Genomic DNA, 26,015 nt, shown 5'->3' with positions numbered 1-26,015 from the left:
ACAACAATGGTCTTAATAGATGATAAAATCCTTGCAAAAATTTTATAAAACTTTAAAGTATTGCTAAATTAATTGTTTAAAATCCACGAATTTTCGTCAAAAGCAGCACAAACTCATACGAAATCCTCTGAATATGAAATAAAATTCGTCCTGTATAGAAATAACACTTAAAACAGCCGTAAAATGAAGTAATTTTAAGAGCTCTGTGAAAAGCAGCCTTCCAGCGCTCAACACATTACACATCACGTGAGAAGGCTATATCCGTTCGGGTTCGGCGTCTCGTTCGGCCCGATTTCGTTAAAAGCCTATTGTGTCTTCTACCCTCCTATATTTGAACATATGATTTGTAAACATTTGAGTGTGTTCCTCTTAGTGTGGACCTGTGCTTGTGTCAGGGTGGGACTTTTAAGTGATCTCAAACCATGCAAAATGATAGTATGCTCCTGGAATCTACATCTGGTCCCTATTTGTGCCATTTCCCTTTCTTTCTTTCTCTCTCTCTCTCTCTCTCTCTCTCTCTCTCTCTCTCTCTCTCCATCTTTCTCTCTCTCTCTCTCCATCTTTCTCTCTCTCTCTCCCCTCCCCCTCTCCCCCCCTCTCTCTCTCTCTCTCTCTCTCTCTCCCCCTTCCTCTCTCTCTCTCTCTCTCTCTCTCTCATCTCTCTCTCTCTCATCTCTCTCTCTCTCTCTCTCTCTCTCTCTCTCTCTCTCTCTCTCTCTCTCTCTCTCTCTCTCTCTCTCTCTCTCTTTCTTTCTTTTTTTTGTTTTTCACACACATGGTGGACAAGAGGTCACTTGCTATGTCTTCTATCCCCCTATATCTGTTTTCCCTTTCCAAGCTGCTATCTTTGTTCTAAATTGAGATTGCTCCGCTTTTTTCTTGGTCCTAGTGGGGATTCTTAATTGAGAGGGAGACAGTCAATTGTTTACAACCTTTTTTGAAGGATATTTCTTTCCTTTAAATCATCTCTTGTTACAGATACCTTCTATCATAATTAGTTATTAATATTATAGATTGTACTTTGTTGAGTGAATCCTTTTTAGCGGGAACCTTTACTTGTGTCCGGATGGAGCTTTTAAAAGTGATGTCAAAATAGGCACACAGATGGATTGATCTTGGAATCTCTTGTTCCCTATTTGAACCAGGCCCTTTTGCCCCTTTTTATGTAGTTCTTTTAACTTCATATCTACATTCCTCTATCATCTTCCTTTTTACTGACGCTGAAATGACCTAATAGTGTCACACGAGCTGTAAAACCCCTAAAAACAAAAAACATACGCACACGCCACACACAGCCAGCAGCAGTACTTAGCATTTTATTCACGTCTACTCGCCTTTCATCAATGAGAATTCTACACACAATGGAGTCTCATCATGCTACTACAATTACATACTCTTTTAGACTACAAGAAATGCTTGTTTGTGATTAGGGTGAGTTAAACAAACTATTGGATGCTTTTGTGTCTCTTTATGAGTAGCATGTCTGGTTAAAATGACCTTGATGACTGCAACTTTACAAGCTAAATGTTTGTTGAATGCATTTCTATTAACTAAGAAAATATAGAGTCAAGAAATGAGAATTTTTGAATTCCTTGTTGAATCCTGTGTCTACTGTAATTTTGACTGACAATTTATGAGAGCATTGGTCATTTTTCCAGTAAACTCTTTTGCTGTCATTTGAGATTTGCCTAATTATTATGATGAAAAGCCGTGGTGAATATTACCTAGTCATAGTACTATTTTCTTGAATTGGTCATTTCAGATGGTCATGCGGACTATTCAACAAATATCTGCCATTCTCCTTATGTGCTCATGAAAGATTATTGTCAACTTAATTCTACTACAGGACCTGGCAATATCAACATCACTCAAAAGGAGTTTCCCATTTCTCCCTTGACAAGTTGGTATAAATCTACTCGTTCTCAACTTATACAACTGATAATAAAGAACAACAAAGACTTTGATCACTTGTCATATTTATTTTATATACACTTTCCATACCTGCTTACTTTTACGGATAATCCGTAATTGTTACAGAAATTTGATAATTACAGACTTATAGAAATGGAAGAAATATTATGGATTTGATTTCACAGCAAATTTGTCGCAGTGTTAGAGAGGATAATTTTTATTCTTTACGTTACAGCAATTTTTTAAGGAGAAAATTTCCTTAAAGTTATAAATGGTAGCTAAAGTCGATTTATAACTCGTAAATTTATAACTGATGAATTTTGTGTTGGTTACTGATTTTAAAATTTTCAAGGGGGCAGGTATGGCATTCTAAATGGGGATCTTGATAGGCTGAAAACTTGATTTACAAGTGACTAATATGGGTTCTTGGTTCAGTCAAAGTTCTCTTTTGGACCCATGTCCCCCATCTCTGATGGGAAATTTGATTATCTCGCAAACGGAGCTTTAAGAAGACTAGAATTCTATTCTAAAGGTAGCAATTGTCAGTTTAATGTTACAACCAGCTCACACTGACTAGGTTATCACCATTAAGATTACCTGTGTAAGGCCCAATGAAGACAGCTTGCAGGATTAAGTCATGGTCTCTGACAATCCGACTCAGGAAAAAATGTGACCTGTAAGATCAACTTTTTCCAATACAGTGCAACTTCTGTATAACAATGTCGTCAGGCCAAAAAAAAAAAAGTAGTAATAGATAGTTGTTAAATAATTATTTTTTGTTAAAGGGAGGGATGGGGGGGGGGGGGGGGGGTAAAGTACTTGACTGTGGCTGTCTTTTTCTTACCATCTGCAGGTGCCCATTTCATTCCCAGGTTGTCTACTATTTTTCTGTGATTCAAACCCGTGCTGTTTGAATTTCTCTTGGTTCTTGATGATCATGTTCAAGTTATGGGGAATCCCTGAGACTTCTGTAGGCAATGTAGGACAAAAATCTAGCTTAAATTTAAATGGACACGGCAACTAGTCCACCACTTAAAATGCCACCCAAGTCATACAAGCACAGGCGTTTTCTGGTCATGTCAAGGTCAGTGGCTGGGTGGGGTTCCTGACTTCCCATAATGGGCAGGGAGGTACTTACTGCGTCTTCTATCCTATATATATTTTCCAACTTGCTTTCTGTCTTTGTCTTGAATGAGATTACTTGGTTTTGTCCTGGCCCTGGCCAGATACCCTGGCTGAGGGAAACAGTCAAATGTGTTTGTTAGTTTTGGGCGATGGTATTTTTTTCTTTGTAAGTCATCTCTCTGTTATGCACTGTATTATGTTTTGTTTCCATGTTATATATGATTGTAAACATTTGAGTGTGTTCCTCTTAGTTGGGACTTGTGCTTAACGTCAGGATGAGACATTTAGGTGAACTTCCGTGATTGGAGTTCTGTCGACCCCGTGTCGATTCAACTATCTACAAGAGAATTGTGTAAATCTGCCAAGGATTCTGCTTATTTACTAATTTATTTGTTCATTAAATGTGCTATATAAATTTAATTACAGATTGACAAGGTACTGTGTGAAATTTGTAAATTTATGACCATTTTATCAGGGTCCCTTGCTCGGAACATAAACAAAATAAAATATCCATCAAAGACTTCAGCAGTCTAAGAGATGACCTAGTATTCACTAATTTGAAATGAACTCAAAGAGAAGGCTATTAAAGGAATGATAATCTAATATTAGAAAATATAGTTTTTCTAAGCTGACCGAAATATAACTGGAGTGAGGTGAACTCCGTCTTATGTTTGTATTACAGAAATACAACTTTAGGAATATAAAGGTTAATCATTATGTGAAAGATACCTCATGGAACGCTTTTAGTTAAAAAATTTACCCAAATTCTTTGTGTTGTGATAAACAATAAACCTTTTTATTTTCAATCTTCATTAGAAACAACACCAAACACGACATGCAGGTCTTCCAACGAGATTCCAAGGTAGTACACCAAGTTTGATATAGCAATTGTAATTTAATTGATGACATGATAGCTATTCAATTGATATCTTTTTCTTGAGGGTAAGAATTGGTATGCTTTAAATAGAGAAAATAATATTGAAATATAGTGGCTGTCATTGAGCAGTGTGTTGTCTTGTCTATGTTGAGCATGGTCAGTGAAGGGATGGGTGATGAGGATTGGAAAACTCTGGGTCTAACATTATGTCCTAGAGTAAACTTTGTACACACTCGACTCAGGCAATGTAAGTGTAAATTATTGTAAGAAATCTAGACTGGGATGACACCTAATAGACAACATACCTATTTTTTTTTACCTTTGTGTAAGTAATAAAGGAAGACATGCTGGCATGGCGCCAACCATCTGAAATCTGGAGTCAACCATCTCCTGCTCTCCCGCCTGTCATTAAAATCTCCCGGAAAGTTATAGATATGAATTTTGCTGTAAAAAATATTTCCAGTTTCAGTGTTGTTAATTTATCAAATTAATTGCTCTTCTCACCCCACCCGCATTACTCATTAAAACCATAAGTATTTGATTTTAAATTATTTAAAAAATTTCAGTTGGTTATAAAACACCATTTTTTGACTAATAAACATCATACTTTTTTGAAGCTTAGCATACTCTCATGGTGGGGAGGAGGTCACTTGCTGTATCTTCTGTCCCCCAATATCTGCTTTCCAACTTGCTTTCTGTCTTTGTCTTGGATTTTGTCCTGATCCCTGTCGGAGTCCTTGACTGAGAGGGAAAAAGTCAAATGTATAGTATTAGTTTATGGAAGAATATATTTTTTTTCCTTTTAAATCAACTCTCTTTGTATTGACATGTTTTTGTTTTGAATATATTATGGTTTGTAAACATTTGACTGTATTCCTCTCAGTGGGATCTTGTGCTTCTGTCTGGATGAAACTTTTAAGTGATCTCAAACTAAGTTTATTGATAGTTCAAGTTCAAGTTCAACGTCTTTATCTGCAAAAGGCGAATTAATCATTGCTGCAGATTTTATACAATTATGTAGTGACTTATTCCATTATTGTGTCATTGAGTTGAAAGATAAATGTTTAATAGTTGATCAAACTTGTTGTTGTTGGTAATATCTAGGATTTGTGGTGGGAGAGTGTTCCATTCCTTGATGGTTCTTGGGAAGAAACTGTTTTTATATGTGTTGGTTCTGCGTTTTGGAATTGTGAACTGACTGCTATGATAATTTCTTGTGAATGTATTTAAACATTCCCATTTGTCTTACCTTTTCTTGAATGCTTTCAATTGTAAATGTAGAATTTTTGGCTATCCTATTTTCTTCCTTCTTAGCCTAATATCCCTATTGTTTACCTCAAAAGATTTGAATGCACTTTTTTTAATACACTGCAACCTGGATACAAAAACAAATTGCTGGAACCATCGGCTGGATTTCATTACACGTTAACTTTTTTAATGTTGGCTGACATCAGTAATGTTTGCTATTTTTTTTAAAGTAAGCTTTTTAATGCTTCATTGAAATCCGAGCTCATTATGTCCAGGGTGCACTGTATCAACTTAACAACTTCATTCAACTTTTCATATATACACCATTCTAGTAGAAAGAGAAGGAAGGTGTTTGAGACCAGTAAAAGAAAGACAGTCAAACAGCCACCTAAATGTTCTACGAAGTTGATTGGCAGTGAAGTCACTGATGGTGATATGGAATTTTTGGGATCAAGTAGCTCTATTGAAATGGTGGGAGGTAAGAGGCATTTTGGTTTTAGAAAGAAGAAGAAGCTGTCTGAAAAATCAACTTTTTGCACATCATAACATAAATTGTCTCTATTATTTTGCACCACATGTTTGTTAAGCATTGCTGTATGTAAATTCTCAGGCAATTGCCTGAAATCAGACAATCCATTATTCTCTACCTCAGGGACATACTGTTAGACAATAATAATTAAAAAAAAAAATTGATCCCGTATGGGAGAAAAAATAATTATAGCCTAAATTAAAATAAAAATCACGGGAAACTTAAAACAGTGGATGACAATACCGAAGCACATTATAGTCAGTCTTGGATTATATAACTATAGTTAGGTTGTGCTCTCTCTCTCTCTCTCTCTCTCTCTCTCTCTCTCTCTCTCTCTCTCTCTCTCTCTCTCTCTCTCTCTCTCTCTTCCCCCCCCCCCTGTTTCTCTGTGCTGCCTCTCGCTTCCTTGACGTCAGCCATCGCTGTGTGCATGTGTCCTTGTTTCTCTGTTTTATTGTTTGTGGCTGTCTCTCTTGGTCATTCGTGCGTTCGCTCAGTTTTACCAACATAGATTCACAAAGTCTGTTTCAATCATATGTCTTCACACACAATTTTACTGTAATTTTTCAGATAAACAATCTTTGATTCTACAAGTTTTGTTCTTTTTGTAATTTACTATTGGTTGTCTGAACATTGTCAAAACAATGTTTTGGCGAATTTTTAATGAAAAAACAAATATTTATTTTGAAAGCGAAATGGATCTTTTGTTTAGTTTTTATTTTGTCGGCTTCGTCTACAAGAAAGAAAAGCTCACTGAGCCACTTTCTCATAAAGACAAAGAAGAAATACATGAACTAACAGTAAACGATTCTACAATATGCCCGAAACATTTGTAGATTGCCGAAGAGTCCTTCAATTGATAGAAGGCAAAATTAAAAACAAGGTAACCAGTGGTTCAAGTTAAAATAAATTTTCAGACAATTTTGGAAAAGACAATTTACAGGCGTGGTTAGGTCCAACACTAATAGATACTTAGTGGAAGGGAACATAATCTGATTTAAATATCGATTCTAATATTGCTAGTATTAGTATGGTTGAATTGCCCATCATCAGATCTAGCGCAAATTATTGATTTAGCAGGATTGTACATATTTTTTCAAAATCTTCCTCATTTTGGCTCTCCATTTTTAGTCACATTTTCATGGGCCAGGGTTGGCAGCACTGGTTACATATGCCATATTGAGATGCAGTCATAATTTTCTTAAGTTAAATAGAGTAACAAAAGAAAACGGGTAAAATTTATTTCTATTATTCCTTTGTGGGTCCCACTGCAGACCATTATATCGTTACCACGTATACTGATATTAGAATTTGCGAGTCAGTCACATTTATACATTGATTATAATTCTTTATTTTACATTTGTATTTTAGTCATAACAGCCTACCCTATAAGGCAATGAAACAGAACAAAAACAAACAAACAAAAAACCCTAACTAATTAATCCAATCTACATTATTTTAATCAGAGCTCAATACCCGTATTTTGTCTTATTATTAAAATGCTATGTACCAACACACATGATATCGTTGTATGAATGTCTGAATCATAGGAACATTGTTAGGGCCTTTCAGTTTAAGTTACTTCATTGAAATATTGATAAAGAGAGAATTAACCTTCGCAGTACGTCGTGGGTCGAAAACGACCCAGAGGCTTTAAAAATTGCTTCAGTTTTGCCATGAATTATGGTATTGACCTCTACCCTCAATGTTATCTAAATTTAACCTTTCTAACAACATACTCTAGTGGTGCTATTTCGTTACTTACAGAATTTTACCAAATATGACCTTTTAAACTTTGGACCCCCTCCAAGTACGTCGTGGGTCATTTTCGACCCATACATAATATATAGTAATTTATGTTGTGGGTCGATTTCGACCCAGATATTATATCAAGCAAAATTTTCCAGTATGTATTATCACAACAATTTTCTTTTGTAATGGAAGGCTTCTAAACAATTCCCTAACGATCTAAACCTATGAACTTGATAATTAATGGGTATCGATACCATTTTAATGTTAGTTACAATACTGAAAGTACCCTTCCTCACACTTCCTGTACTTGTAACGAACTTCCTGTTGCTGTTTTCACATCATGGATGCAAGGCGAAATTTGTTTGATAACTTTAATCCGAATAATCCAACGGATATTAGTGAGGAATATAATGATCCCATCGGACCAGACAGTGATAGTGAACTAAACTTATCGATGAGCGATGAAGAAGAATTTATCCTGGAGCATGATGATGATGGATCGTCCAGTGATGCAGATTCAACTGATTCCAATAGTACCACCGATGATGAATCTGTACTAGGTATGTATATTTTTTTTATTACAGTGCAATGTGTGTTTGCGTCTCAAAGTATGTGGGTGGGTGGTGTGTAGATGTGATGTGACTGTGTATCTGTGTTTTGTGACATATTATTCGGAATTGTATTATTTCTAATTGTAGACCAAACATATTTTGATTTGCCAATGTACGTAATATGCATTTACCTAAAAGCGGGTGGTTGGATGGGAGCATCACCCTTGAATCATATACCTATGATGTTCGCATGGGTGTACGATCCGATAGTGATGTCGTTTCTTCTTCTCTTTACTAGCCTATCCTGCTTCTTTGGTTTGTGATTGTATTTTTGACAGGGGATATTTTTTTTTTTCTGTAAATCTTCTGCCTGTTTGTTCTTGGTTATTTATAATTTAGCTTATGATATCTTTAGGTTATGATTTTGATTTACATTTGTACTATTTTTGTTAGATTGCTTGTTTTTTTGTTTCAGCGGTCTCTCATATAACCTCAATTGTGTTGGAAGAGACCTAAAGCAACAAACAACAACATTTACCTAAATTTTGGTCTACCTGTCTCTTTCATTCATCCAGATGAGACAATGGATGACAGATCCACCAGAGATGAGGAAAGGCAAGCTGTTCTTGTGCAGTCTCCACGGGACAGACACTTGGCCATCCCATTGTACCGGGCAAAAGATGGACAGATCTGGCTCAGTGAGCCGACACAGAGAAGTAGAACTCCTACTCAGAATGTATTCAATGTTCCGAGGAATATAATTCCAAACACTGGGAACAAGAAAAGTCCCGCAGAACTATTTGGGTTATTCCTAAACCAATTGATGATGAATGAAATTGTGATTCGCACGAATGAGGAAGGTCGAAGGCAGAAGGGTGACCGTTGGAAGGAAACCGACATAGTGGAGTTGGATGGTCTTGTAGGAATTTCCCTAATGATTGGTGCACAAAAGCAAAGTAAAGTTTCAACTTTAGTGATATGGTCAGACATGATTGGGCAAGATTATGTGCGGGCAACAATGTCACGTAAGAGATATTTTGAATTACTGGCTGCCTTACGTTTTGATAACAAAGAAACACGCCGTATTAGACAAACCACTGACAAACTTGCTGCATTTCGCCACATTTTTCAGATGCACAATGACAATCTTAGAAATCATTACATTCCCGGACCTTACCTTTGTGTGGACGAGCAACTTGTACCTTTTAGAGGTCGGTGTTCATTCATTCAGTACCTCCCCTCAAAGCCTGGAAAGTACGGCATAAAACTTTTTTGGATTTGCGACTCAAAAAACAGCTACCCCTTAAATGGTGTTGTCTATATTGGGAAGGAAGCTGACCAGCCGCCTCGTCAAACTGGAGATCTGACTTGTGGTGCATCGATGGTAATGCGGTTGGCAGACCCATTCACAGGAAAAGGGAGAAATATAACCTGCGATAATTTTTTTACAGACAATTTGTTGTCACAGAAACTAAAAGAGAAGAGAACAACAGTTGTTGGCACCGTCCGTAGGGACAAGCGCTTCTTGCCCAGCAAATTTTCAGCAAAGAAGGAACTGGACCTCTATGAATCAGCCTTTGCCTTCCAGGATGACAGGATGCTGTGTAGCTACCAGGGTCATCGGCCAAAAAATGTGATCCTGTTGTCATCGATGCACGATGAAGCTGCTGTCAACACTTCAACTGAAAAGCGAAAGCCAGAAGTTGTTCTATTCTATAACGAAACCAAAGGGGGTGTTGACTCCATGGATAAAATGGCCCTTTCCTACACAACAAAAAGGGCAACAAGGAGATGGCCAGTGGTCCTCTTTTTCAATCTGATTGATCTCAGCACTATCGCGGCCAGAGTTCTGCACCAACACATAAACCCCAACGATCGTCTCAACCACAAAAATGCGCGGGGGGATTTTATTCGGGAAATATCCAAAACCCTTATGCGTGACCAGATAATTAGAAGAAATGAGACGCTCGTTAGGGCATCACGCCCGCTCAAAGTGCTCTTCAAAGCAACGCTCAAGGACATGGGGGTGGACATTGAATTTTCTACTCCAGCATTGGGACCTTCTCTCCCAAACCAGGGAGCCAGAAAACGGGGTCGGTGCAGTATGTGTCCATGGCAGGCGGACAGGAGGGGGGCGTCCCAATGCAAAAAATGTCGTGCATACCTGTGCAAGAGCCACTCAACGATTGTGTGCGATGCTTGTGTAAACTAAACAAAAATGAGGAAGCCAAGTCATGTTTAAGTTTAATTGTTCAAATGTTTTTTTTTTATTTGAAAGAAAGCAACAACACAGTTTTGTTTTTTGATTCAACTCTTTATTTCAATAATCACAAGTTATCTGTTTTCAATTTATTGTTTGTTTTATTTATTTCGTATGAGCCCACCTGCTTGTCTAAAAACCTTGATGCAAAGATATTTCAGCATAAGCTGTCCCTACACTGCAATGCGGTATACAAGGGAATGCGATCAAGAAATAAAGAAAGAAGTATACACATTAATTAATTAAACATATCTACATGTATCAATATCAAATACCTGGAGTCAAATTTCGGCCACTATCAATGGCTAATGCAGTTGGAGGCATTCCTGACACATTTATTTCATTATATTATATGGGTTGAAATATTTTCCCTCAACACTTTACTGTCACACCAATAAACCCAGTAATTTCCCCTGCTGGCACAACCATTTTGGTCTGCCTTGTCAAAATTTCAGTACATGCACTAAAATGCCTATATCTCAATGACTATGGCATAGAATTGCTTCAAATTTTCAGACAGCGCACTTAGATAAATAAGAAATGCATTGGCGTAGTTGCGGGAAATTATTAATGATTAAAATTTTTTTTTAATTATCAAATGTTAAATTTTACTTTTGTTTTTTTACAAAAAAGTGGTTCTTTTTCAAATTATTATTAAATATTACTTTAAAACTCAAAAAAATCAGATTGAAATGAATGAATCAATAACTTAACATTGCAAAAATAACAGTGTTTCTTGTCATGTGGGACCATATTCGATTGTGATTTTGTTTTGATTACATGTTTTAGTACCAATTCTGGTCTGCCTTTTCAACATTTTAGTGCATGTACTAAAATGGCCATATCTCAATGACTATGGCATGGAATTGCTTCAAATTTTCAGAAAATACACTGAAATGACTGACAAACACATTGATATAGTTTATAGCTATTATTCAACATTCTTAGATTTTTTTTTTTAAATTAAAATTTAAAAAAATTGTTTGAAATTAAAAAAAAAAAGTTTTTCTGTTATTGACAAATAATCATTACCTATAATCCCCATAAAACAGATTGCAATGGATGAATAAATAATTCAACATTGCAAATAAACAGTTCTTGTTGTTATGTAGCTCCAAATCTGATGGTTTGTTTTTATTTCATGATAATCCGAAAAATCAAAGAATTCACTGCTACTTCAAAATAAAATGAATTTTCTGCTACCTACTCCAAAATAAAATGAATTTTCTCCTACTCCAAAATAAATTGAATTTGCTGCTACTCCAAAAAAATAAAAGAATTTGCTGCTACTCCATACATAGTGTGGAAATTAATTATAATTAAAACATTCACAATCACAAATTTCCAAGAGCCGCTCTGGCTTTTTGATAATCATCTTCCGTGTGATACAGGCGGAAGCACGGTTCCACGCAGAGTGGTGCATTGCATTGCACAGTAGTAACTTGTTTGCCTCCTTATCATGTGCTTGCAAACAATACATCTTGGACGCTCCTTTGTTGTATACTTTCGAGGAAAATGATCAAATTGTGAAACCACCAAACGAGGATGTGCAGCATTGGGCCGCGACTTCTTCTTGTAGTGACGGATCGCTACATTCGGCTTCACAAGCTGATCAATAAGCTCCTTCCTGAAGTCTTTGACGGCAAGAACTTTTCCATTTCCCTTTCGTTGCATATGTTGTTTGTAGCTGATGTGTGCATTGACGAGGGCGACTTCCTTGACGTAATGGTACAAAGCAAGGTACCATTTGTAATTTCTGTGAGGGTAGTAGTAATTGATCATGAGCTGGTCGAAGTGGTCGACACCACCCATGTATTTGTTGTATCTTTCAACAATCATCGGTTTATGGACAGAACGATATCCTGTTGTGGTGTTCTTCGCCCGCACACGTTTTTCCACAGTGTCGTTCCCTTGAACTGTGCTGAGCAGGTTACATCGCTTGGTGTCGTGCCACGTTAGACAGACAAGATTGTCGCTGCGGTAGAATTTTGGGGATCTGATTTCTTCAGACGTAAATTTTTCTTTTTGAGTGCAGGGGGGAAGCCTTTCCTGTCCTCTCGAACTGTCCCAACAGCACCAGTTTTTTTAAAGTTCAAGTGCCTTGAACAGGGTTGGGGATGAGTAGTAACTGTCCATGTAAATGACATGGTTGAAATTTAAGTATGACTCCAGAAGATCTTTCACTACATGGTCAACAAATGTATCTGGCCCAGTAAAATTGAAATAGTTTTTTCCTGTATACACACAGAATTTTAAGCAAAAAAAGGTAGCTGCATCACATAAGGTGAACAACTTGAACCCCCTTTTCATCGGTTTGTCTGGCATGTACTGCTGAAAATGAATCCTTCCTTTGAACGGGGCCATCGACTCGTCCACAGATAAATGTTGACTAGGGTAGAAATTTGTCCCATATGTACTTTGTGTCAAATCTAGCAGAGGTTGAATTTTATAAAGAGTCATGTAGCCAACTTGACCCCTAGCAATTCGTCCAGTGTTGTCCCTGAAATGGAAAAATGCTTGAAGCATCTTATAATTGTAATAGGGCATAACATCAGAGAAGCAGTTGCCCAAGACACAGTGTTCCAAATTGCTTCTCAGCGATCTTTTAGTCTGAGTCACTGAACCGTGAAGTCAGTGATTTCACGGCAGGTAATCTTAATCCTGGGTGCATTCATTACTAATCCCTATCTTCCGTTTTTTTGTGTTAATTCAAACATTTTTTTCACCCCGATAATTGAATATAACATTATATTTTTTAGTTGAATATCATTTACCCTTCTTTGCTACACATCATTGTGAAATTTTTATCAAAATAAGTTTATTGGTTATGTTGTAACTTGGGTTATAAAAGTATGTACATAATAGAATTTTGAAAAGTGATTTCTCAAATATAATTAGTGATATCTCATTAACCAAACGATAGATTTCCTTTGTTGATAATTTATAAGTTTTTAAATTTTATTGTCTTTTTGGTGTGAAAGTTTGGTTAGTGCGCGAAGCGTAGTTTATTTTTTATGATTTTTTTGGTTTCACCTATCAGGTAAAAAGGGAACATACACTTGAGATACACTTAAAAATCTCAATTCACTATGTTGTTTATGTGCTAAAGGTGCACTAACAGTTAAAGAAAAGGCTAAAAACAGGAAAAACATTTTTTGTAAAGACTTCAAAAATGAAATCAAACTGTTCTTTGACATTGATATTGGAACGGACCTTAAAAATAAACATTCAGAAGTTATATGCTATAAATGTGAAAAGAAAATGAGAGACATGAAAACATATAAGAGTCTACTAGCAGTTGTAGAATCTTACAAGACCTGTGAATTGCTCACTGATGTGCCTCAAGAAAAAAAAAAGAATGGGAAACTAAGATCCCAATCCCAGAAGAAAAAATAGCCTTAGTTGTTCATAAAGAGAAACTGTCAGAACAATGTGGGCCAGTCTGCAGTTCTCTTGATGATACACCCACATTAAAAACAAACACAATCATATCTCAAGTATGTCATATTCGTAGCTTCATAGGAAATCATTGCCATAGATATTACACACAAGACGTTTACAAAAAACTCACTGAAAATGTATTTTCTAAAACATACATGTATACAAACAATAAATTAATCAGAGATAAAGCTGAAACTATAAACAAATGTTTTGATGAAATAAATGGAGCTTATTCTGAAATACATTCACTAATTTCTCACACAAAACCAGTCACAGAGACAGTAATAGAAAGTGTTAAAGCAAGATAGAGCAATATATGACAATATACCGTAATTACTTTCCTCAAAATGTACTTCCAAAACACCACATATTGGAAACCCATTGCATACCTTTTCTTTTAGGAGAACAAGGAGGTGAATTGTTACATTCAACAATTTCAAAAATTGAAAAGAGAACACAAACAATGAGAACAGAATCATCTCAATTAAAAACAATAATAAAAAGTAACCTCCTGCAGGTTTCTCCTGATATCATGTCGCATGTGCCCCCCCCCCCCCCCCCCCCAAAAAAAAAAAAAATAAAAAGAAAGTTAGAGAGAAATGAAAATTTGATGAATCAAACAAAATAATACTTAAACATCTTAAAATATTTGACATATTACGTGGTTAAACTTCCTCTAAAAATAGAGCTGTTATTTGTATATTTTGAGTTATATGTTGCTTTCTCAATCCCCTCCCCTTTTTTTCTCTTTTCTCTCTATCCCTTTCTCCCTCCAACTATCCTCTGTTCAATAGCTACATCCTCCACCACAAATCTTTTTTTCTTTCTCATACCTAAACAGATCCATACACATACCAACACACACTAGCAACTCCCCATCTCTAACACAAACAGACACACACACATACACAAATATAAACACACACATGCATTGACACGCAAATTACTCAATACGCAAATTACTTAATATCTAATTTATAAATGGGTTTGGACGCATTAATGGACTCTACTAGTTTTCACAATGACTTTTAAAATAAAATGAATTCAATTTTTTGTAAATACAGATAAATTGCTGGGTATCTGCTTTTTAAAGAAAGTGAATATTTAATATTAAAGTATGTTTGATGGCATTCTAAATATATTCTGTAATCTCGAGTTGTAATACAAGAGAGATTGCATATTGAATCCTCAAGGACGTCGAATGTTGAATGGGAGGGTTCAAATATCAGACGGAATAGTGAAATAACCAAATTTCCGGCACATGTGAAATTTTGTGAGTAATTAGAAATAGTCTTTGACTTTTAATTAGTGATTTTTTAAAAAACTTTGGTCGTTTAAATTTTTAGATAATTAAGAGTTTATTATGCATGTTTGAGTGAATTTTTTTTCAAAAATACTCTGAAAGTTAATGTTTAGTGTGAAAATTATATACATCTTATTATTAATAAAATTATATCAGAATAAAGATCATCTTCTCCTTTTTCTAAGTAATCACTTTGTATTTATAAATAACATTTTTAAAATAGTTAAAAACAGGTTTAAAAACCATAACAAAGGTTGATAATTTCAATAGCCACAAAAGGCTCTGACTGAATAGCAGAAATCAATGAAGCGTGACAGTATGCATTGTGAGAGCAGGGGTAAAGCGGGCTGAACTAAAAGATCGCTTTTGGAACACTGTGAAGAGCCAATACTTCTGCCAATGGTCGCTGATGGAAGTCTTGGGATCAATGCCCATGGCTATCTGCAATCCAATGAAAGCACACACTTGCACATCACTGACTGGTGTCCACCTCTTCTTGTAAAAATTGCTATCAGGGAGAGGAGCAAGGGATTGGGCAGCATAACGGTTTGTCTCAGTGATGAGTAAATTTATCACTTCATCAGGGAAATATAAGTTGAAGAAGTCCAGTGGTGTTGGTTCATTGAGATCAACCAACAATCCAGAGCGCTTCGTGAAAGGACCTAAACACGTCGATCGATGACTCTCACCTTCGTCAAAACGCTCCCAGTCTATATTATTAGATGTTTGATGCTGAGGAAGGGTCTGTCCTGATACCACGCCCCTTTGTCCACCTCTATCAACTGTATTTCTGGTCGGTTCATGATCAGAATCGTCTCCACTATCACTATCAACATCGAGAAGTCGTGTAACAGTAACAGTGAATTCAGGATCGTCTGTTGGGAAACTAGCCCATGAATTGACACTTTCTTCCGAGTCAGAGTCATAACAAAACTCCTGGTTATCGTCTACTACGTAGCTAGTCGAGGCATCACCTTCTGCAGCCATGGCAACGTGAAAAAAGTGTCTAAAATCGTCTAGAATCGTGTTTTTTTCGATCAGTTGAAGAATGGAAACGGAAAAACGAAAGTAGGAAGTGCGCAGGCGCAGGAAGAATAACTCTGCTGGCTTTTATCAAACCTTTCCGTAACCAAGGGACGCTGTCGCAATAATGCGTCCAGTGACGACTAGCGAGCTATTTCCGGGTCGCATTATTGCGACGTGTGATAGTAAAGTGTTAATTGTATGGGTCAAAAACGACCCAGGACGTATTTTCCCTCTTTAATTGTATGGGTCAAAAACGACCCAGGACGTATTTTCCCTCTTTAATTGTATGGGTCGAAAACGACCCAGGACGTACAATTTGTGTGTAATTATCGACGTACGGCGAAGGTTAAACTTGGCTGATAAAACAACGAATAGTGCATATTATCATACATTCTTAGGATGTAGACATAGATCTGATTAATATGAGGTTATTATATTGTTTAAGTACCATATTTGAAGCACGAAAATTTAATTTCACATATAAGCTCTTTGCTCAACAGGCAACTAATAAAACATTCAAAGCGATGTTGTGACATTATTGTATTTTTTAAAAAATGTTTTTCATCAGTTCAGCATATTTTTGAATGCTTTACAGCCTGTGAATGTATGAAATAGACAGTTGTTAATTTCACAAAGTGTTGCAATAATTTGTCTAAGAAAAATATAAAAGGTGAAACAAAAATTTTAACAAAATCATGAACTCAGATCATTACCAGTCGCCCAATTCTTGTGATTTTATTAAATAAAACATACATGTAGTCAGTGATACCTCCTGGAAGGCTTGTAGTTAAAATATTTATATTTATATTATTCTTTGCTTTGTGATAAATAATAAACCTTTTCATTTTCAATCTTTATTAGAAAAAACACCAAACAAGACATGCAGGTCTTCCAACAGGATTTCAAGGTAAAGTACACCTCGTTTGATATAGCAATTGTAATTTAGTTGGTGACATGATAGATATATAATTGATCTCTTTTTATTGATGGTATGATTTAGATTAAGAAAATGATATTGAAATGTAGTAGCTGCCTTTGAGCAGTGAGTTGTCTTGTCTTATACCTAAATCCAACTATGTTGAGTATAATCAGTGACTGGATGGGTAATGAGTATTTGCAAAACTTTGGGTCTAGCATATGTCCTATAGTAAACTTTTACTCACTCGCCTCAGGCAAAACATTGTAAGAAACCTACACAAGGTAGGACACCTTATAGGAAACATGCCCATTTTTTTTACCTTTGTGTAAATAATGAATGCAGACATGGCATGGCTGCCAACCATGTGGAAACTGCTGGAGTCAACCATCTCCTGCTCTCCCGCATGTCATTAAAATCTGGAAATTTACAGACCTGAATTCTGGGTGAGGATCCTGACCTCCCATAGTGGGCAGGAAGGTACATGCTGTGTCTTCTATCCCCCAAACCCGTTTTCCAATTGTTTCCTGTCGTTGTCTTGGAATGAGATTACTTGGTTTTGTCCTGGCCCTGGTCAGAGTTCCTTGGCTGGGAGGGAAACAGTCGAATTTATCGTTATAGTTATAGTTTTGGAAGATGATATTTTTTTCCTTGTAAATCATCTCTCTTGTTATGCATTGTATTATGTTTAGTTTACAAATTATATTATATGATTTGTAAACATTTGAGTGTATTTCTCTTAGTTTTCTTCCTTTTTACTGGCGCTGATATGACCTTAATGTGTTGCAAGCACCGTAAAACCCTTTAAAAAAAAACAATAAAAAAAACAGACCTGAATTTGTCTGGAAAAAATATTTCCAGTTACAGTGTTGTCAATTTATAAAATTAATAGTTCTATATTCACGCTAGATGTATTAGTCATTAAACCCATAAGTATATGATTGTATAAATTTCAGTTGGTTATAAAACACCCTTTTATTACTAATATATATCATACTTTTTTTAAGCCTTAGCATACTCTCATGGTGAGGAGGAGGTCACTTGCTGTATCTTCTATCCCCCTATATCTGTTTTCCAACTTACTTTCTCTCTTTGTCTTGGATTTTGTTCTGATCCTGACCCCGGCCAGAGTCCTTGGCTGAGGGGAAACAGTCAAATGTATAGTATTAGTTTATGGAAGATGATATTTTTGCCCTGTAAATCATCTCTCAGTTATATATTGATATGTTTCTATTTTGAATATATTATAGTTTGTAAACATTTTACTGTATACCTCCTAGTGGGAACCTGTGCTTGTGTCTGGACGAGACTTTTAGGTGATCTAAAACTAATTACACTGATAGTATGCACTTGGAATCCACATCCGTTCCCTATTTAAACCATTCCCATTTGTCTAAAATTTTCTCAAATGCTTTCAATTGTAAATGTAGAGATTTTGGCTATCCTATTTTCTTCCTTTTTAGCCTAATATCCCTAATTTTTACCTCCAAAGATTTGAGTGCATTTTTTTTCCAATACACTGCAACCTGGATACAAAAAAATCGCTGGAACCATCAGCTGGATTTCATTAAACCTTAGCAGTTTTTATAATGTTGGCTGACATAAGTAATGTATACTATTTTTTTAATCTAAACTTTTTAATCTTCATTGAAATCCGAGCTTACTTTGTCCAGGGTGCACTGTATCAACTTAACAACTTCATTCAACTTTTCATATATACACCATTCTAGTAGAAAGAGAAGGAAGGTGTTTGAGACTAGTCAAAGAAAGACAGTCAAACAGCCACCTAAATGTTCTACGAAGTTGATTGGCAGTGAAGTCACTGATGATGATATGGAATTTTTGGGATCAAGTAGCTCTATTGAAATGGTGGAGCCATACACTTTCTCAGATGGTATGTGATGGTGTTGGAGACATATTAATCTGTACATGACGTTACACAAAAAAATTGCATTTCTTATTTGAATTGGTGTGGTTTAATTTTGCTAAACAATCCACAAAAGTAGGGGGGGGGGGGGGGGGGGGGGGAGTGAAATGGTTTCCCTATTGATTCATAGTTACATTCATGTTTGTTTCATTAAACATTTTGTTTTTAGAAAGAAGAAGAAGAAGCTCTCTGAAAAATCAACTTTTTGCACATCATAACATAAACTGTCTCTGCATATTCTTTTGCCCCACATGTTTGTTACTTACTTACTTAATCCTCTTCGGGCCTTGAGGCACATAGGGCATCCACCAGACATCTCCATTTTTTGCGATCGGCTGCTTTTGCGGTGGCTGTATTCCAGGACAGGCCTGCTTCCTTTAATTCTTTCTCCATCGTCCTTCGCCAGGTTTCTTTGGGTCTTCCCCGCTTTCTCTTCCCATCTGCTGTCCAGTACAAGGCTGTCTTGGGAAGTGACCCTTTTTCCATTCTGGCCACATGACCCAGCCAACGCCATCTTCTTCTTTTTATTTGGCTATCAATGCTAGTGCAGTCAGCTTTCTTTAATAGATCCACTGTTCTTATTTTTGTAGGCCAAGATAAATTAAAAATTCTTTTTAAACACTTGTTCTGAAAGGCTTCTAGTTTCTGTATTAAGGAGGATGTCATTTTCCAGCTTTCACTTCCATAAAGCAGTACACTTAAAACATTGCTCTTGTTTGTTAGTAGGGCTGTAAATTCTCAGGCAATTGCCTGAAATCAGACAATCCGATATTCTCTACCTCAGGGACATACTGTTAGACAATAATAAATTTTAAGAAATTTGATCCTGTGCGGAAGAAAAAATAATTATAGCCTAAAATGAAATAAAAAATCATGGGAAACTTAAAACAGTGGATGACATTACCGAAGCATATTATAGTCAGTCTCGGATTATATAACTATAATCTTTCTCTCTCTCTCTCTCTCTCTCTCTCTCTCTCTCTCTCTCTCTCTCTCTCTCTCTCTCTCTCTCTCTCTCTCTCTCTCTCTCTCTCTCTCTCTCTTCCCCCCCCCTCCTCCCTCCCCACATCGCTGCATGTACAGTGCATGGCCATCAAGGAGATTACCCGTTTCTCTGTGCTGCCTCTCACTTCCTTCACGTCAGCTATCGCTGTGTGCACGTATCCTCGTTTCTCTGTGTTTTATTGTTTGTGGCTGTCTCTCTTGGTTGTTCTTACGTTCGCTCAGTTTTACCAACACAGATTCGCTAAGTCTGTTTTAATCATATGTCTTCACACAATTTAACTATAATTTTACAGATAAACAATCTTCAGTTCTACAGATTTTTGTGGGATAAAATACAATTGTTCGTCTGAACATTGTCGAAACGATTTTTCGGCGAAAATTTTTAGTGAAAAAGCAAATATTTAATTCGCAAGCGAAATGGATGTCTTTTGTTTAGTTTTGTTGGCTTCGTCTACAAGAGAAAAAAAAAGCTCACTGAGCCACTTTCTCATGATTCTACAACATGCCTGAATTATTTGTAGATTACGGAAGAGACCTTCAATTGATAGAATGCAAATTTAAAAATAAGGTAACCAGTGGTTAAAGTTAAAATAAATTTTCAGACAATTTTGGAAAAGATGATTTACAGGCTTGGTTAGGTCTAACACTAATAGACACTTAGTGGAAGGGAACATAACATGATTTAAATATCGATTCTAATATTTCTAGTATGGTTGAATTGCCCAATATTAGATTTAGCGCAAATTATTGATTTAGCAGGATTGTACATATTTTTTCTAAATCTTCCTTGGCTCTCCATTTTTGGTCACATTTTCATGGGCCAGGGTTGGCAGCACTGGTTACATATGCCATATTGAGATGCAGTCATAATTCTCTTAAGTTAAATAGAGTAACAAAAGAAAACGGATAAAATTTATTTCTATTATTCCTTTGTGGGTCCCACTGCAGACCATTATATCGTTACCACGTATACTGATATTAGAATTTGCGAGTCAGTCACATTTATACATTAATTATAATTCTTTATTTTACATTTGCATTAGTCATAAGAGATGAAGTGAGTAGGAAAGTGTCAGAAGACAATAGAGAATAATTTTTATTCTCTATTGTCTTCTAGCACTTTCATACTCACTTCATCTCTTGTTGTTATCAACATAAGTACCTGCTCCACTCACTTTTCTGAATTAAAAATTCACCCCAAATATCTCAATTGTTTTTATGTGATATGTTTGTGTTGAAAATATTGGCTATTAAGCTTAACTGCTGGCCAACTTTCTTCGCGGAGGTTGTGTGTGTGGGACCCGCAATCTCCAGTAGTCGGAAATGTGAGGGCTCTAATAATGACTAGGAGTCAGAGACGATTTTTTTTGGGGGGGGATCGTGGATAGCTCATACGTTAGAGTCACGCTCTCCCCGGACAGGCATAGTTGTCGTACCAGTAAGGTCGCGGGTTCAAGCTCCCATCACCGCAGCGAAATTTTATTCTCTATTGTCTTCTGGCACTTTCCTACTCACTTCATCTCTTGTTGTTATCAACATAAGTGCTGCTCCACTCACTTTTCTGAATTAAAAATTCACCCCATTGTAGTCATAACAGCCTACCATATAAAGCAATGAAATAGAACAAAAAAAACAACAAAAAAAACCCCAACTAATTAATCCAATCTACAATATTTTATGTATTATTATTATTATTATTATTATTATTATTATTATTATTATTATTATTATAATTATATTATTATTATTATTATTATTATTATTATTATTATTATTATTATTATTATTATTATTATTATTATTATTATTATTATTATTATTATATTATTATTATTATTATTATTATTAGTATTAGGGAGTAGGTGGGACCCCTTCCTCTTAAGGTGCAGGAGACAGAACCCACCGGTGAGTGGTACACGCTCTGCTCCTCACCCACCCACCTCACACTCATTCTGTAGTGTGGTGTCTTCTGTATGTCCCTACTTTACTTAATCCTTACTTTACTATAGCCACTGCTGTACCTTCCCAAGAATATTCGTGATGGCCACAAACTACTCATTAACAGAAAACAGCGTTAAGGGGGTTCATGATGAACACCTCGCTCGGCATGGACAGCAGGTGGCACCCAGACGTCATCCAGTGAATGTTCGTAAACATACAAATAGAATAAGTACATGGAATGTAAGAACATTGTTTCAAACTGGTAAGCTAGAGAATGTTAAACAAGAAATGTACAGGATGCAATTTCATGTACTAGGATTAGCAGAAACTAGGTGGACAGGAAAAGGTTTAATCCGAACAGGGAACAAAACAATGATATATTCAGGAGGTTTAACTCATGTTAAAGGAGTAGGAATTTTATTTGACCAGAATATCGCTAAAAGTATTAAAGGATGGTGGGGTGTCTCAGATAGAGTAATAGTAGTGAAACTAGAAGGAAACCATTTGACATAGGAATAATTCAAGTATATGCCCCTACATCAACACCTGATGATGAAGAAGTTGAGAAATTTTATGAAGATCTAGATTCTTCTATGAAGCAACTAAAATCACAGGATGTAAAAATAATAATGGATGACTTCAATGCCAAGGTAGGCAATTCAAGAACAGAAGAAATAATTGGCCCGTGGGGACTTGGAGATAGGAATGAACGTGGTGAGAGACTAATTGATTGGTGTGGAGAAAATGAATTCATTGTTTCAAATACATGGTATAAACAACATCCAAGAAGAAAAAACCTTGCCTGGAGTCGATTGTGATAGCGACCATGTACCTGTCATCAGCAAAATGAGAATGAATTTTAAAAGATTAAAGAAAGGAAAACATCAACCAAAATATGAAGTAGGATTTCTGAAAACAGATCAAGATCTTAAAGAAAAGTTTGTTATTGAGGTAACAAACACATTCCAATTGCTAGAAGTAGAAGATCTGATACAGATGAATTATGGAATGGAATTAAAACCTCAATTAATGAAGCTATACAAGAAAATATACCACAAAAATCTAGAGAAGAGAATAAGAAGTAGATGACTAATGAAGTGCTAGGACTAATGGAAGAAAGAAGGCAATATAAATCAGATGTAGAAAAACATAAAACCTTAACAAAGAAAATAAAGAAAAAATGGATAAATGATCAGTGTCTAGAAATAGAAATAAAACAAAACAGTGATAGCAAATTTGTGCATGAAAAGATAAAAGACGTCAGTGGCAAAAGAATATGTTCAAGCACAGGATGCATAAAAGCTAAAGATGGCAATGCTTTGATGGATAGAACAGATGTATTGAATAGATGGTCAGAGTATATAGAGGAACATTTTTATGATGAAAGAGAAAAACTAACAATAAACAAAGAGATAGACGGGCCACCAATTTTAAGAAGTGGAAGCAGCTATTAAAAAAATGAAGTTAGGCAAAGCAACAGGCCCTAATAATATCCCAATAGAAATAATCGTAACATTAGAGGATTTAGGTTTAAACATAGTGACAAATCTATTGAATAAGATATATGACAGTGGTAAAATTCCAGATGATTTATTAAAGTCAATGTTTATAACACTTCCAAAGTCACAAGGGGCCACGGAATGCGAGTTACACCAAACGATTAGTCTTATGAGTCACTTCACGAAAATTCTCTTAAGAGTACTGATGACCAGAATGAGGAAAAGTATAAAACCAGAGATATTAAGAACTCAATTTGGATTTGTCCCTGACAAAGGTACAAGAAATGCTATTTTCACCTTATCAATGTTGATGGAAAGATGTATTGAAGTCCAGAAAGACCTATTTATTTGCTTTATTGATTACTCAAAGGCATTTGATAAGGTTAGATATGGTGAGCTATTTAATATCCTTGAAGGACTAGACTGAGATGGAAAAGATCTTAGAATTATTAGAAACATATTGGAATCAAAGTGCAACCGTCAGGATTGAAGGAGAATTCAGTAAATATAAACAAATTAAACGAGGTGTTAGACAAGGATGTGTTTTGTCACCAGACCTTTTTAATATCTACAGCGAAACAATTATTAGAACTTTAGGAGATAGTCCAAGCATTAAGATCAATGATGAGATTATCAACAATATAAGATATGCAGATGACACAGCACTAATTTCAGACTCAAAAGAAAATTTACAATTACTCCTTAATAAAGTAGTTACAGAGAGTGAACGTATGGGGTTATATTTAAATATAAAAAAGACAGAATGCATAGTTGTGTCAAGGAGAGAAAGAAATCCAACATGTAACTTAATAAGCAAAGGAGAAACTATAAAACAAGTTCAGACATTTAAATATCTTGGATACATAAATAACTTCAGATGGCAGATGTAGCACAGAAATAAAACGAAGAATTGCAATAGCTAAAGATAGTTTTAATAAAATGAGTCTAATTTTTAAAAACCACAATATCTCAATAAAAACGAAACATAAGGTTTTGAAGGCCTATGTATGGTCAGTATTAGTATCTCATCTCATGTAGTTCCATATCTGAAGCAGACGTCGGAGGTCATCTTCCGACAAGCTGATCTATCTCTTGCCAATTCTATTAAAGCAGCGCCACCTTTCTCAGCTTCATCTGTCCAAGTTCTTATCCCTTTCAAATAAGTTATTCTTTGTCTTCCTCTTATTCTTTTTCCATTCATCTTTCCAGTCAAGGCGAGTACTTCCAAACCAGGGTGGCGGATAATGTGTCCTAAAAATTCCATTTGGCTTTTGATGATTTTTGTTATCAGTGATCTTTTTCTGTTTGCCATTTCTAAAATTTCTTCATTTCTTTTCCTTTCCACCCATGACACCCTCATCATTCTTCTGTAAAACCACATTTCCGCTGCCTCCAGTCTTTTAACCATGGTCTTGTTTATGGTCCAGCTCTCACAACCATATAGCAGCACAGACAGTACATAGCAATCCAGGACCTTGATTTTTGTTTTCATGCTAATATTCCTGTTTTTCATAATTGTATGCAGCTGGTTGAATGCATTCTTGCCATACCTATTCTTTTCTTTATTTCACAATCTGATTTTCCATTGGATGTTACATTGAAGCCTAAATATTTGAAACATTCAACTTGTTGTATTGTTTGTCCTCTGCTTGTTATTACACAGGCTGGTGGGTTATTATTTTTAGATACCGTCATACATTCTGTTTTAGTTATATTCAGTTCCAGTCCCATATTTTCACTACTCCTGACTACAACATCCAGTAATTCTTGTAGTTCATGTTCAGATTCTGCCAGTAGAACCGTATCATCTGCATACCTCAGATTTGTTACATTCTTTCCTCTAATACACACCCCCTTCTTATGTTCGATATCTCTTAATATCATTTCACTATAGAGGTTGAATAAATCTGGAGACAAAACACACCCCTGCCTAACTCCTCTTCTAATAGGTGTAAAACTGCTTAGCTCGTTGTCAACACGCATTGCTGCTTCTTGTTCCCAGTACAAATTCCGTAATATTCTTAAATCTTTACCATCAATGTCCAAGGATGATAGAATTTTTAATAGTTTTTCGTGTTGTACTTTATCAAAGGCTTTTGAATAGTCGATGAAACACATATACAGATCTTTATTTACTTCAATACATCTTTCCATCAGCATTGATAATGTGAATATTCCATTTCTGGTACCCTTGTCCTCAACAAAACCAAATTGCATCTCCCCAATTTCAGGTCGTATTTTATTTCTTATTCTTAGTAAAATTATCTTCAAAAGAATTTTTGTGAGGTGGCTCATTAGGCTAATAGTTCTGTGTTGTTCACAATCAACTGCCCTGGCTTTTTTGGTAATGCTATAAAAATGGATCGTTTCATATCAGTTGGCATTTTTCCTGTGTCATACACTTGATTTAGAAGGTTTGTGATGAATTCGATCCCCCATTCACCCAGGCCAGTCAAGGCTTCAATTGTTATGGCATCAGGTCCTGCAGCTTTTCCATTTTTCATGCTTTTCATGACGTTCCTAACTTCATCTTTCATTATAGAATGCCCTTCCAGTTCTTTAATCATAGGCATTTCTCCTCGATTATCAAAAAAAAGTTCTTCAATATATTCTGACCATCTGCTTAGAATGCAGTCTTTGTCCATGATGGTGTTTCCACGCTTGTCTTTGATGCATCCACTTTTAGCACCTGATTTAGTTTTGT

The 26,015-nt window shown here is 35.8% G+C and overlaps 1 protein-coding gene across 4 annotated transcripts in view; it reads left to right on the top strand.

Moving 5' to 3' along the window:
* Positions 1-26,015, top strand: part of LOC144956948 (uncharacterized) — a 64,963-nt gene that overhangs the window by 11,909 nt on the left and 27,039 nt on the right. For 3 of the 4 annotated variants that reach the window (XM_078887822.1, XM_078887796.1, XM_078887811.1), the window contains 5 exons: positions 1,763-1,900; positions 3,853-3,898; positions 5,494-5,639; positions 16,885-16,930; positions 18,670-18,833. In XM_078887822.1, coding sequence (XP_078743948.1) covers positions 1,763-1,900; positions 3,853-3,898; positions 5,494-5,639; positions 16,885-16,930; positions 18,670-18,833 — 540 coding nt within the window. The remainder of the gene's footprint in view (positions 1-1,762; positions 1,901-3,852; positions 3,899-5,493; positions 5,640-16,884; positions 16,931-18,669; positions 18,834-26,015) is intronic. The other variant, XM_078887804.1, reaches the window with a different exon arrangement.

The sequence above is a fragment of the Berghia stephanieae genome, chromosome 1, assembly GCF_034508935.2.
Source record: "Berghia stephanieae isolate SIO BIC M18660-M18661 chromosome 1, UCSD_Bste_1.3, whole genome shotgun sequence".
NCBI lineage: Eukaryota > Metazoa > Mollusca > Gastropoda > Nudibranchia > Aeolidiidae > Berghia > Berghia stephanieae.
Note: the sequence above shows the minus strand (reverse complement) of the source record. Positions and strands in the feature narration are given on the sequence as shown.